Here is a 14,327-nt window from a genome sequence, read left to right on the forward strand (position 1 = left end):
TAAATGCCCACAATAAAAATACAGTGCGTGTTCATTAACGCTATTTACTAATATTATTAGTATAACAATTACTGTAATATAATTCATGTAAAAACATTAATGTAAAGATATGTATACAAGTTCATCTTTTCAGAGCAAAAATAAATATTTATTTCAAAAATTAACCTCTAATTATTTTAGTACTGTGGACTTGACTTGCTTGAGGTGAGTCACTGACACGCACGACGGCAAAGGGAAAACGGCATGAGCTGTGATTGTTCCCTAACGGTCCCTATTATTGTTCATATTTTCATCTCTTAATCCAATCATCCAACTAAAATGAAATGAAATTAAACCAAATGAAAAGGCAGAGAAGGAATTTATAAATATAATAATTTAAGAAATAATGCAAAAATGTAATAGCAATAAAATAAGGAATAATAAGAATTATATGAACGACAATGAATCAATAATTAACAATGTCACATTATGTTTAATTGCACCTATGGGTTATGAGTTTGTTTTCAGTTTGGCACCAAGCTTAATTTTCTATAGAGCTACCTATCTTATTATAGATTATATTTTGTTAGCCTATAATTTTTTTTAAAGTCATATTGAAAAATCTTTTTTAATAAGCCTTTTAAACGTTTTTTTTTTTTTTGTCACCAAAAACTAGGCAAAGTAATATTACTGAAAATGTAATTAATAGTGATAGTGTGCAGAAAGCTTACATATAGTCAGTTATGACAGAGATCTTGATAAAATGTGAAATGATCGGTATCAGCTGTAAAACTCCTGATCGGAGTAGCCGATCAGTTATGACCAGGCCTGCACGGAATCTGTGCTGCAGATTTCTATAGAATTCAAAACTGTAGCTCACAAAGTTCAACAAACTTCTACCCTTGCATATTTGTTTATTAAACATTTTGTTTGTTATGATTTAATAATGCTTTCAGGTACCAATAAGTGTGGCATAGTCTCAGCTCCATTTAAAATGTTTTACCACATTGAAACCTAATTCAAAGATTTCCAACAATTTTCCCACACAATCAGCACAGAAAATATGAAAAAAGTGTGCCAATTCCGTGTCGGCCTGAGTAGAAGTCCTTTCTTGTTATGTACACAAAATTTGTCAAATTAAATGCTTCAAACTCTGTGTGCAACTTCAGCTCTCAACATCGTGTCCTGATCCCAGCATTGTGGAACACTGAAGTTCAGGAATGGGAAATAAATTGCATGAACTGCCTGGTTTTGGAGGAGACCAGCGGCGGACAGGACACAGGTAAACACATTCCCACAATCCCACTGAAAACATCGAGAATGCAAGGACAGCTTACAACCTTTCAGTCCATTTTAACAATGAACACTTGTTCTCCAAGCCCAGGCCCAATCAAACATGTGCAGACATTCCAGCCTTCCTTACATAAATCCTCCTCTTTGTCCTACTTGTTTGTTTAGTGTACATTTGAGCCCACCTTCAGTACAGTACATTGTCACATGTGCTTCAACAGTCTACTGTGCAAGATGCTGAGTTCAGGACTAAAGGTCAAGTGTAATGGGTCGACAGAGACACACGAGAGAGCCTGACTGGTGACTCAATCTCTCTGCTCATCAGCGGCCCCTAGGGGACCAATGATACGGGCTCAGCCTTTTGAATGGCTGCGCCCGTAAGTGGTGGCTTTATGGGATCAAAATGTCAGCCGCATCTCATGTTAGACTCAGGGGAGGACGTCGGGCCCGAATGTACAAGTACACTCTTAAGTGTGCTCAGGCTGGATGCTATCCTTGAGATCAGTAACAACAGGCCAAAGTGAACTGACCTTGTGTACTAATGGGGGTTTCAGTGCGTTTCCATAGTAGTGGTTTATATAAGCCGCAGTCTTTTTTACTCTTCAGAAATGTGTTTGCCTAGCTGATTTTGTTCCATTATGTATGATGGTGTGAGTATTGTATTTGTGTACTCTTTCTTTTCAGCCAGTATGTTTACATGCACATTCAAATTTAAGATTTGCGTTGGCTTAAAACTACAATTTGAAATGTCATGTACATTTTTTAGTCAGAATAAAATTGAAAGTTGGATTAACAGAATTAGACAATTGTAACACTCTGCTTTGTGTAGTATTTATACATTGTTAATCGAACAACAATTGGCCTTGCAATTGTGTGTATGCTTCGAAAGAAAGGTAACACCCATTCGAACACAACACAAACAAAGTTGAGGTGTAATGGCGAATGCTAGGAATTTTAATTTAATTTATTATAATAATATATGGGAAGACGAAAAACAAGGAACAGCAAACTTAAAAAACAAAAAATACGTTGCCAAAAAGCTAGAAGAAGCGTGCTTAATTTAAAGACCAACCAGAAAACCTCTAGGTCACTTCCCCAGCTGACATCCTAATATTACGGCATTATACTGCCATAAATCAGAGCGCATTACTGACACTCGCATACATTTCAGGTGTGAGAGAAAATGGGAACCAAGTTCTTTTGTCTTACTTGCACAGTCAGCCGGTTCCTTGCGCATGAGAGCTTGTATTGCATATGCAAGAGATGTCATGTAAGTGAGGGTTTAAAATGAGCTTGCGAGTTCTTCCTGTTTTTTCGCGCAGCTGAAATGCATCACATGCGAACGTCAATAATGCACTTCTCTTTATAGCATTAAAATTCCACCATAACCTTGCTTCAAATATTGCTTTTCTGTGCATGTAAAGTTTTGGTGGTAAATCCAAAGGCACTAAAACAGACTGGCATCTTCTGATGTGTTTTTTTTTTTTACTTAAAGGGGTCATGACATGAGAAACCAAATTTGCCTTGATCTTTTGGTATATAAGAGGTCTTTGTATCATTAAAACGTCCTGCAAGTTTAATATTTTAAGACGTCCTCCCCATTCTAAACGAATCATTTATTTAATCAAGCTCAAAATACAGCTCGTTCTGGATTCATGGTTAGAAGTGACGTGACGGTTAGAAGTGACGTAACAGCGTTTGCATATGACCGCCCAGCACAAGATAACTACGCTTTAGCGCAAGACAACTACGCTCATTTCGTATCGCCGTGCGCCTCACAAGTGTTCAGTCGATGGATATGGACAGCGAGCTCTGACAGAGACTACTTGTGCACAGGAAAATTACGATGCCACACAGATGTGCTGTTCCTGGCTGTGGTCAAACAAAACCTCTGAATAAGCTGCCGAAAGATCCAGACGTCAGGGAAAAATGGATGCAGTTTATTTTTTGCGGACGTCCCAGTCACGGCAGTGTTAACTTAAGCGTTTGTTCTGTACATTTTAAGGATGACTGTTTTGAGAACAAATCTCAATATGATGCTGGCTTTGCCAGAAAAAGTCTGTGCCGACTATTCTGGGAACAACGACGACGCAAACTGTAAGTAATCTATTTTAAACTTTAAGCTACTTTTTAAAGCGCAATTTCATTCATTATGAATAATCACAGTGTTTTTACTTAGTTTACTTGCATATTGTTCTGGCTGGGGGCGTCAATAATTGATACATAGGCACTGACGTTAGCCAATCATAACAGTGGGCGTTAACACTGAAGTCTTAAATGGAAAACGCCCCCAAAACAGACTGTTTGAATCAGAGGATGAGAAACAGGGTGGGAAAAGGTCATAAATCACTAGATTTTAAAAGTTTTTCTTAAAAAAAAATATATTAATACTATAATTGCACCTAAGGGAACATAATAATACAATAAAAAAAAACCATGTCATGACCCCTTTAAGTCACTTTCCATTAAGGTATATACTAAATATACACTATTGGTCAAAAGTTTTTTTTTTTTTTTTAAATCACATTTTAGAATAATAGTAAAGTCATCTAAACTGTAACAACAGAAATGGAACTGATAATTATGTTGTGACTATAAAAATCCAAAACAAATCAAAACTATGTTATATTTTAGCATCTTCAAAGTAGCCACACTTTGCCTAGAATTTGCAGAAATTTACTCATGGCATTTTCTCAACCAGCTTCTTGAGGAATCACCCTGGGATGCTTTTTAAACCGTATTGAAGAAGTTCCCATCTATGCCTGGCACTTATTGGTTGTTTTTTTTTTTTATGATGTTTTTTATGATTTTTTTTATAAATGAAGTCATCCATTTCAAAAAATTTTTTTTTTTAAATACAATTTTAGTTTTGTAATTAAATCAATTAATATGTTGGCACAATAATATTTTTGTCTACAAAACTCATTTGAAACATTTAAGAATACCCTTCAGATCAAAAGGTTTTTAAGATCATGAGAAACATTTCAGTCAAGTGACCCCAGACTTTTGAACAGCAGTGTATATAAATATACAGTATATAATTATACTAAATTGGGAACTTTATACAACACTTAATATTAAACAGCTATTTTCTATTTGTTTCCTGCGTTTCACATCAGTCTTTTTTAAAAGAGTGTTCCCATTTTCTGGCTAGTGTTGTGTCAGTTGATCACTTGTTTTTTACACAACCAACCTCCCTTGAGATGGGAACTTGCATTTACAACACTTAAGGGCTACACTGTGAATTCCCAGTGAAAAAATCCTCAACCATATACTCTTCATGTCCGCCCCCACACAGGGATCATTAAATTTACTTGCAGTTCCCTGACATTTCTTTTGTTGTCTCTTGGAGTGTTCTCATTCACAGCTTCTGATTTATTTAAAGGGATAGTTCACTCAAAATGAAAGCACTGTCATTGTTTACTCGCCCTCATTTACATTTTTTTGAGTGAACCATTTCTTTAAATTCTGACTTTACTTTTTTTCAGGTGATTTACTGTAGCGCTAACACAATTTTGACAGAATGCAGTAGCATTCTGTCTGGTGGCCATGACTCATTGGCTTTTAATGCTGGAGAAATGCCCCGAGGGTGCTTGTGTGCACCAGGGCTGTTTTTTGGGGGGCCCTGGTGTAAAGCTAATTGAAAGGCTCAGCAGTGAGATTTTCAGTGTGAATCTGTCATCCAAAGCTCATTGTGAGTCATACACCGTGCTGTCAGCCCTCTCTGGTCCCCATATAACAAGTTAATGAGTACTGACTCATAGAAACTTCACACACTGTACCTGAGCTTTTATAGAAAGTGTTTCTCTCAGAGAAACACCTGGATGTCAGAAAGCTGCCAAAAGACCACAGCTGACTTAATGTTGACAGAAGAGTTTTTTAGTGGTCTGTATTGTATCTTTAAATTATAGGTTTTGTTTCTCTGGGTTTATAACCTGTCTCTGACTTCATACTGGCCTTAAGGTATTTGCTGCTGGTTATAAACAATAAGGATTATGACTTCATTAGATCTAATTATCTGATTTTTAATAAACAGAGATAGAGAATTTCTTTAAAAATAAAACATTTCATAAGGAATACTGCAGCAATTTAATTTGTTAATTTCAACGAATATGGTACATAATATGGCTTTTGAAAATAAGAAAATAATCTCTTTTTTTAAGCAAATGGTTGCTTTTAGCAAAGACATGCTTAACCTTCAGAAAATTTTATCATTTTCCTCTAGAGGTAAATTTATATGGGTAGTTTATTTTGTAAAATAAAAATACTAGAATTAAGTTCAAAAGAATTTAATAAAAAAAAAAAATCGATTTCTTTTTTTAACTAATTTATCCCCCAATGTTTTGTGATTTAATCATGGTACATCATGCATTAAAATACAATCATATATATATATATATATTTACATTATATGTTGTCTCAAAGAACTTGCAGGAAATGGATTAGTAATCATTTATTTTAATTATTTAAAAATGTACATGTTTTTCAGTTTTTTTGAGGACTGAGTTAAATTAGGCATATTTTTCCAGGTATAAAGTTTTGATACTAGTATATATTTGCATGCCATAAAATCAGTTTGACATGCTGCCATTAAAAGATTGGCAAAATCTTCTGCCGTTATCCAGTAAACTTTTTTTAAGGATCATATCAAACTTTATTGGCAACTTAATTGTACATTTCCATTGTTTAATTAAACAATAGACATACAGATACAAATTAAATTGAATGATGTTTCACATCTTTAAACTATTATTTTCTCTGGTTGCCATTCAGTCTCTACTGCGCAAACTCCGGGTCTCATGCGGTTTTGAATTTGACACTGGTTCAGATGACAGCTAGCCCATATCAGTAGCCCATATCAGTATCCTCTCCTTTGTTTATTATGCCATGACATGCATCCCATATAACGGACAAGTGTTCACTGTTCCACACAATACGTTTCTGTGGTAGGATGTGCAGTCAATTTAAGTGTGTACCTCCTGGAAATCTATATACAGTTGAAGTCAGACATTTACATACACTTAGGTTGAAGTCATTAAACCTCATTTTTTTAACCCCACCTCAGATTTCATATTAGCAAACTATAGTTTTGGCAAGTCGTTTAGGACCTCTACTACGTGCATGACATGAGTAATTTTTCCAACAATTGTTTACAGACAGATTGTTTCATGTTTAATTGACTATATCACAATTCCAGTGGGTCAGAATTTTACATACACTAACTTAACTGTGCTTTAAGCAGCTTGGAAAATTCCAGAAAATTATGTCAAGCCTTTAGGCAATTAGCTAATTAGCTCCTGATAGGCTAATTGGAGTCAATTGGAGGTGTACCTGTGGATGTATTTTAAGGCTTACCTTCAAACGCAGTGCCTCTTTGCTTCACATCATGGAAAAAGCAAAAGAAATCAGCCAAGACCTCAGAAAAAAGGGTGGACCTCCACAAGTCTTGTTCATCCTTGGGAGCAATTTTCAAACGCCTGACGGTACCACATTCATCTGTGCAACAATAGTATGCAAGTATATACACCATGGGACCACACAGCCATCATACCGCAAAAGAAGGAGACGAATTCTGTCTCTTAGTTTGAACGTAGTAGCAAGTACAAATCAAACCCAGAACAACAGCAACGACCCTGTGAAGATGCTGGAGGAAACAAGTAGACAAGTATCTATATCTAGGGATGCACCGATACCACTTTTTCTCTTCCGATTTTATTCTGATATCGGAAATCTCAGTATCGGCCGATCCCGATCCGATACCGGTGTTGTTTTTTTGCATATAGAGTTTGGAATAGCTTTACATTATTATGTGGAACTAATTGGGTGTGCCCTTTAATATGTAAAGAAACACAAACCTCTAACTACACATTATATCAATATAAATAAATATTTAAAGGATTTTAGTTGTAAGATATCAGCTCAATTTTCATTCTCACATTCATTTTTTGGAACCCGTTCAACAAATAATATTATCATTTGTAAACAAATGATGATAATAATAGTAATAATACATTATAATGATTATATATAGTAATATAAACTTTAAACCCTCACGCTTTTATTTTGTCATTCTGAACAATACAGGAAGTCCTGATAGTGTCTGTTTGTAGGCAAGTTCACAGTAGTTTACCTCCAGTGCCGTTCTAAATGCATATTATAAGTGAACCGAACTTTTGAGCATCTACATCTGAGATGATGTTCATGAGTAGCGCTCCAATATTGAGCACCACGTGAAGGCTAAAAATAGCCACAAGTGTGTGTAAACCGAGCAGTGCCAATCACTAACGCGCTGGAGCTTCTTGTGCATTTGATATATTTACTTATTAAACACAGCCTTTTGTGATTCACAGAGCTATTGCACTTCAAGTGGCTTTGAACAAAATGCACGAGTCATTTGAATTACTTTAATGGTGTTTTAATGGTTCTTTTATGTCATTTTTGGAGCTTGACAATAACGAACATGACTAACACACAGTATCGGATTTGGATCGGGCTCGTCGGACCGATACCCGATCCATCTAAAAGCTTCGGTATTGGAGCGGAGCCGATACCAATCCAGGAATCGGATCGGTGCATCCCTATCTATATCCACAGTATAACAAGTCCTATATTGACATTATCTGAAAGGCTGCTCAGCAAGGAAGAAGACAATGCTCCAAAACTGCCATAAAAAAAGTCAGACTTCAGTTTGCTAGTGCACATGGGGACAAAGATCTTACTTTTTGGAGAAATGTTCTCTGGTCTGATGAAACAAAAATGACCATCATTATATTTGGATGAAAAAGGGAGTTTGCAAACTGAAGATCACCATCCCAACTGTGAAGCATGGTTGTAGCAGAATCATGTTGTGGGGGTGATTTGCTGCAGGAGGGACCGGTGCTTTTCACAAAAATAGATGGCATCACGAGGAAGGAAAATGATGTGGATATATTAAAGCAACATCTCAAGACATCGGCCATGAAGTTAAAGCTTGGTCGCAAATGGGTCTTCCAAATGGACAATGACCCCAAGCATACCTCCAAAGTTGTGGCAAAATGGCTTAAGGACAACAAAGTCAAGGTTTTGGAGTGGACATCACAAAGCCCTGATCTCAATCCGATGGAAATTTGTGTGCAGAACTGAAAAGGTGTGTGTGCTAGCAGGGAAGCCTACTAACCTGACTCCGTTACACCAGTTCTGTCTGGAGGAATGGGCCAAAATTCCAGCAACTTCTTGTGAGAGGCTTGTTGAAGGCTACCAAAAACGTTTGACCAAAGTTAAACGATTTAAAGGCAATGCTGCCAAATACTAAGTGAATGTAAACCTCTGACCCACTGGGAATGTGATGAAAGGAAAAAAATCTGAAATAAATAATTCTCTCTACTATTATTTTGACATTTCAGATTTTTTAAATAAAGTAGTGATCCTAACTGACCTAAGACAGGGAATGTTTTCTACAATAAAATGTCAGAAATTGTGAAAAGCTTAGTTTAATGTATTTGGCTTGGGTGTATGTAAACGTCTGATTTCAACGTTATGGCAGTTTTATCCACGGTATGTGGATACAAACTTTTCTTACCATAACTTGGGTTAAATGTAATTCAGCTTGTCGAATGTTAACTGTAATTTGTGTAAAAAGTTATTTACCTCTCTGATTGATTCAGCTCTAAAACTCTGATTTAAAAAAAAAAAAAATGGAATGTCATGTTGTCTATAGATTGTTATTTTGGTCCTATTGGATAAAGATTCTATAAAAGATTATTACTACACTCAAAGAAAGCTTTTAAATGGCTTTTCATCTTGTTTTAGTCGATAGAATGTTTGTTCTTTTAACGTTTGGAGAAACTTTAATCCGGATTGGCATTTGAAACTCATTTGAAGCTTAGAAGAACAGATCAGTTTGTCATTGCACATATATTGCTATCTATAAGCCACAGATGATTGCTGTATAGGCTCTCATGAGGATATGAAATGGTAAAAGCCTCTGTGTTTGTAGCATAGAGAGCAGCATTGCATTTTGCTTGTGAGCATGTTGGCAGAATCCTGAGGCCTGCTGCTATCTCAGCAGTGCTATAGAGACGTATAGCTGCTGCATGTCTTTCTTTCTCCATTATTGCTCCAGTAACTCTGTTGCTTTCTACAGGTTAAATTAAGTGTCTCAACATTTGTCCAGTTATGATGGTAAGGCTTTCAATCTTTATGTTTTCCCAAACTGCTGAATGGAGCAAATGTATTGCTTCCTGCTGCAGGTTACGCCACAAGATATGCTCTTACAGTTGAAAAGCTTATTAAAACGGACTGCAAAATTGGCTGCATAGATATAGAAATGGGCATTTTGGTTATATTGTTTCCAGATAAATCAACTCAAAGAGAGCCAATAATTGACCAACAGTTTAATATTTGGTCACTGGCCATTTTTATGACATGGCTATTTAAAACAGTTCAACTTTTAAAAACTTGCTAGAGACCCCTGCATTATGATCAATTCAGTTGTGTTCCATCTGGCTTTTTTTGACAGGAAGAACATTTCCTATGTTTACTGCTATTCCTGGCCAAACTGTCGCTGCCCAGACTCTGGTCCTGATTTACTAATGGCTTGCATGTATAAAAACACATGGAAGCTTGATAGCACATGCTGTTCTACTAACGTAGTCTTCTGAGGATTGCATCTTTCAGATCGGCAAAATAGCACATCTTGGCAATTTTTGCATTTCCCCAAATGAATAAAATTTAGAGGCATGATTAATGCGATATTAAACTACTTCTCGTGAAATTGTAATTATTTTAAAGCACGAAATCATATCAGCTGAAAACATAACTGATTATCATAAAACTTGTATAACTCTTGAGATTTAGATTTTTTTCTATTTCAATGTTGTAACCATTGATTTTAATTATTGAAACATTGCTCGTAACTGGTGGTTTTCTTCCTGTCTCTCTTCTGCGCTTCTCTCCCACTGCGTTCTGCACTCTGCAGCGTATTTGAACCATGGTAAAGATATTTGTGATTTGAAATTGAGATTTTAGTTGAGTAAATTGTAGTTGAGTAAAGCATGTACTTCCTGGAAATGTATATATGATAATTTTAGCCACAGAAAAATGGAAAAAAAAAACATTAGTATAGTTTTAGGAAGTGAAAAAAAAAAAAAAAAACTAGATGCTGCATTAATTGTGTTGATTGACCTGATCAACAGTCAACATTTTATCTCAGAAATGTACATGTAAAATTAGCCTACAATAAATACAGTTTATTAATATGCTATTTATTGAGTTTTTTTTTTTTTAATAGTAATTGAGCTGGATAGTTACAATATGGTACAATTACCTCTTACAAAAGCCTCCTTTTGGAGGGTCTGACCAACATAACTGCATGTGTGGGTATTTACACAATTAATCTTAGTAAATAATCAGCAAAACACCCACAAAGCACACATTCAGTTTGATAGATTGCATAAGCAAATTAGTACCCTTTATGTTGAATCTTGGTAAATCAAGGTTGTAAATTTGCTGTATATAGTGATAATGTAAATTGCTTTCTGTTGGACTGCAAAACCCCTTTTTGGCTTGTTTGCAAGTAGTTGTTACCGGATTTCGATTAGTGTAAAAAGTTTTGAAAATTTTAAATAGTTCAAGAAATGTTTGTGTTTTTATAATAGTTCATTGCGTTCACTTTCGAATGCTCGAGTTCACATGTACTTGTGCCCATTCTTTTTTTATGTTAGAACCGTGCCCCCTGCCACACTTTTACAAGTTATATGCTGCAGTTATGGGTTTATGCCCCAAACTGTAAAATTATATTTAATTTACATGAATTGTCAAATGCTAATATTTCTTTTGAATTGAAAACTTTAATGAATAGTTTAAAAGATCATTAACATACAGGCAGCCAGTAAGAGATATAGCCACTTAAGCTCCAAAACTGCTCCGGTGAAGATCTTTAGTATTTTTTTTTTTTTAACCTTCTTTGTCATTTTGTTGCAACACAAATTACTGATTATTAAGTAACTGCATGAAGACACCGTTATTGAAGGTTAAACTGTTATTGCTGTTACTAGTGGAATTGTAACATCAAATAACTTTTAAATCGGGTTCTCAAAAAATAGTGCTGGGATGAGTGACTAATGAGAAATTGAGAGTACCTGAGAGTAAAAAATTTGTCATGAATGAATTGAAAACTAAGTGACACTAGGTGGGTTTCTATCCAACTATTTTTATGCGCATATTAAAATTGCGCATAAGAAATCCTGATTGGATTCTTGATATGCGAATAAACATTCTAAATTCGCTTAAAATGTAATAAACTAGGTGGAGGCAGATTTTATAGAGTTTCACATTTGTTCAAATTTTGTTTTCACAAAACGATGACATGTTTTGACCGTTCGTGCATGTGTTTTATGTCTGCGATGGCTTGATCTGACTAGCCCACTGAGAGGTCCGACATTGGCACAATTTCAATGTTCAGTTCTTTGAACATAGCGCTTGTCATTCAGAAGTGTTTAACCCACAACTGGTCGATAAAGTGGGTCCTCACAATCCTCAAGAACAGTTTTGAGAGTGGGCGCTCCCAGGTATGCGGAGACTGGCAGTGTGTGGGCATCGCAGATATTTCAGCCCACATTATATCAGATATTACACAATTCTGCGGTGTCTTGGGGATGCTTTAATAAAATGAGATACTTGGGGGCCTGGGTAGCTCAGCGAGTAAAGATGCTGACTACCACCCATTGAGCCTCGTTCGTTTTTTTATAAAAATAAATAAATAAAATGAGATGCTGCATTCTTGCAAATAAATCTGGCCCCAAAGGATGGAGAGGTCATTCAGCTGTTTCATCATGAGGCGGCTCCTCATGATAATGAGCATTATGTAGTGGATGCAAACATGCAACAATTCATATTTCAATTATACAACTAAATAATTCAAATCTAATTTTTTGAAATGTGCTTAATTTTTTAGACATTTTGGAAGCAAACCTAGCAACTGAGAGCGTGCATAATCGCTCAAACTGTCGCTATCATTTCACACATTGTCTGACTTCATGTATACTCTAAATTGTCTTTGGATATTAATTTGTTGTTTAATTGGTTTTAAAACAACATTTTTAAAACAAACCAGCATTTTCATCTGAATTTCAGCATGTCTTAAAGTGTAAATTCACAAATGCTTAGAAATGCCAATAATTCACCCACCAGCGAACACAATGTTATGCTTCTAGGGCTGAGCAATTTCTCATTTATTAGAGTAGCAGTGTGATTTTGTGTTTGCTGCAATTAAAAAAAATCGATGCATTCCTACGTAGTAGTTACCGCATGTATTCAGACACATTGAGCCTTGGTACTCATGCTGTTGATGTGTAAAAGTCTATGAATAAAAAAATAGTTATAGTCTGCATAGATTCTAATGCGATTAGCTAGAAATAAATACCTTAACAGCCTCAGAAGTTGGCATTGCATTTGAAATGGTATGTGTTGCCTAATTATTTGACTCAACACTCCAAAAATTCTGACTGAAGAATTTACCTGAAAAGGTAAGCTTTATGAAATGGCCATCAAAAAAAGGTTTATGCTGCATTTTAGCTCTGTAATTTGCTTCTCTGGTCACCTTGAAGAGGCGGTGTGCCTTGCCAAACACAATAGTCAGCCATTCCACCTCTAATCCTGTAAAATGAGCTGATTAAGTTAGCCCTTCATAGTGTTTAACTGTTCTGTCCCTGAGCGTGTTCTGCTGAAGGCTGATATTTTCTGAAACCCGAGCATTCCCTCGGAATGGTTTAATCAAATAACCGCCCAGCACTTGTTCTGAAGATGCCAAATAGACAATGACCATGCAAGCCTTTCCAATCTGAGTGACACACAATTGATGACCGTGAAGCAATGGCTCTATTGCATTTAGTCAAAGGAGTCCAGGGTGGCTTAGACCTGGGCTTAGCCAGGTCAGAAAGGTGAAATTCTTACTCCCTTTTTGGGCTGAGCCTGTTGGCCATAAAAGCTTTTAAATCCACTAATGACTGAAGATTTCCTGAATCCCCAATATGTAGCCATGCTTCATCAAGCTGACCTTCCATTTTGGACCATTTCATGCGTCATGGTCTGCTGAACATCTGTTTGCTGAGAGCAGTGGTTTATTTTTAGGTCAACTCTTGTAATTATAGGTTGTTGTTTCATGTCATGGACATTTTCAGGCATGACAGTACTGAATAGGCTTTGATTTCTCATGTTTTTAGAAGGTTAATTCTAAAACTAAGCGTACAAGGTTAGCATCGAAATGCTTAAAGCAGCTCTGGCAAGGAGACAAGGCCTTTTTTTCCCTTTTCTTTTAATGGTTGTCTATAGAGGAGATGCTTCAGCATGCTGAATAAACTGCTTTTGTGTGGAAACAGCTCACCACTTACTGAATTGACTGCCTGTCAACTAATCTTCAACGTGTTTTACACTAAAAAATCCTTTTAAGATGAACTGTGTTTGGAGTTTACTATGATAAAATTGCTATTTTATAAGAGATGTCGGCGTAGTGAATGAAGCGACACGTGGGACTCATTTACGGCATTAAAACCAGCACACAGAGAATATTTTATTTACTGTGTGATACATTTTGTACAAACATTGTATATTATCTAATAAAAATAAGATTCAACAATTAAATTAGACTTAAATTTTAATGATTAATATATATGTCATTATATTATTGTAATGACTATTATGACTGCTGTGTGTGCCCAATGATGCTGATATAAAATTATATATATATATATATAAGACTCTTATGCTGAAATCTGCTGCAGCAAACGTGCACTCTTTTTCCCTCTCAATGAAACATATTTCACAAACATTACATTCCCAAAATATGTTTCCTAACATGGATATATCTCAAAATCTACCACAAGACAAAGTGCAACGAAAACTGTAAAAAACTGTCATAAAAATATGAACGTGGTCCAGTGACGTCAGCTGTTATAAGATTGGCCAGAGAAGACTCGCGTGATACAAGTTGACTGTTACACTCTACAATGGTAAAAGCATGGTTAATCTATGTATAGAATATCTCTGGTTAAACCTCTTTAAAATGTTAAAGCTAAATGCAG

The 14,327-nt window shown here is 35.8% G+C and overlaps 1 protein-coding gene across 1 annotated transcript in view; it reads left to right on the forward strand.

Annotated features, from left to right (window-relative positions):
* The window catches only part of si:ch211-266k8.4 (TBC1 domain family member 10B), a 66,451-nt gene that overhangs the window by 8,883 nt on the left and 43,241 nt on the right, over positions 1-14,327 (forward strand). Inside the window, exon 10 of the mRNA XM_052120157.1 lies at positions 1,149-1,261. Within this exon, the coding sequence (XP_051976117.1) occupies positions 1,149-1,261 (113 nt within the window). The remainder of the gene's footprint in view (positions 1-1,148; positions 1,262-14,327) is intronic.

Source organism: Xyrauchen texanus, chromosome 46 (assembly GCF_025860055.1).
Source record: "Xyrauchen texanus isolate HMW12.3.18 chromosome 46, RBS_HiC_50CHRs, whole genome shotgun sequence".
NCBI lineage: Eukaryota > Metazoa > Chordata > Actinopteri > Cypriniformes > Catostomidae > Xyrauchen > Xyrauchen texanus.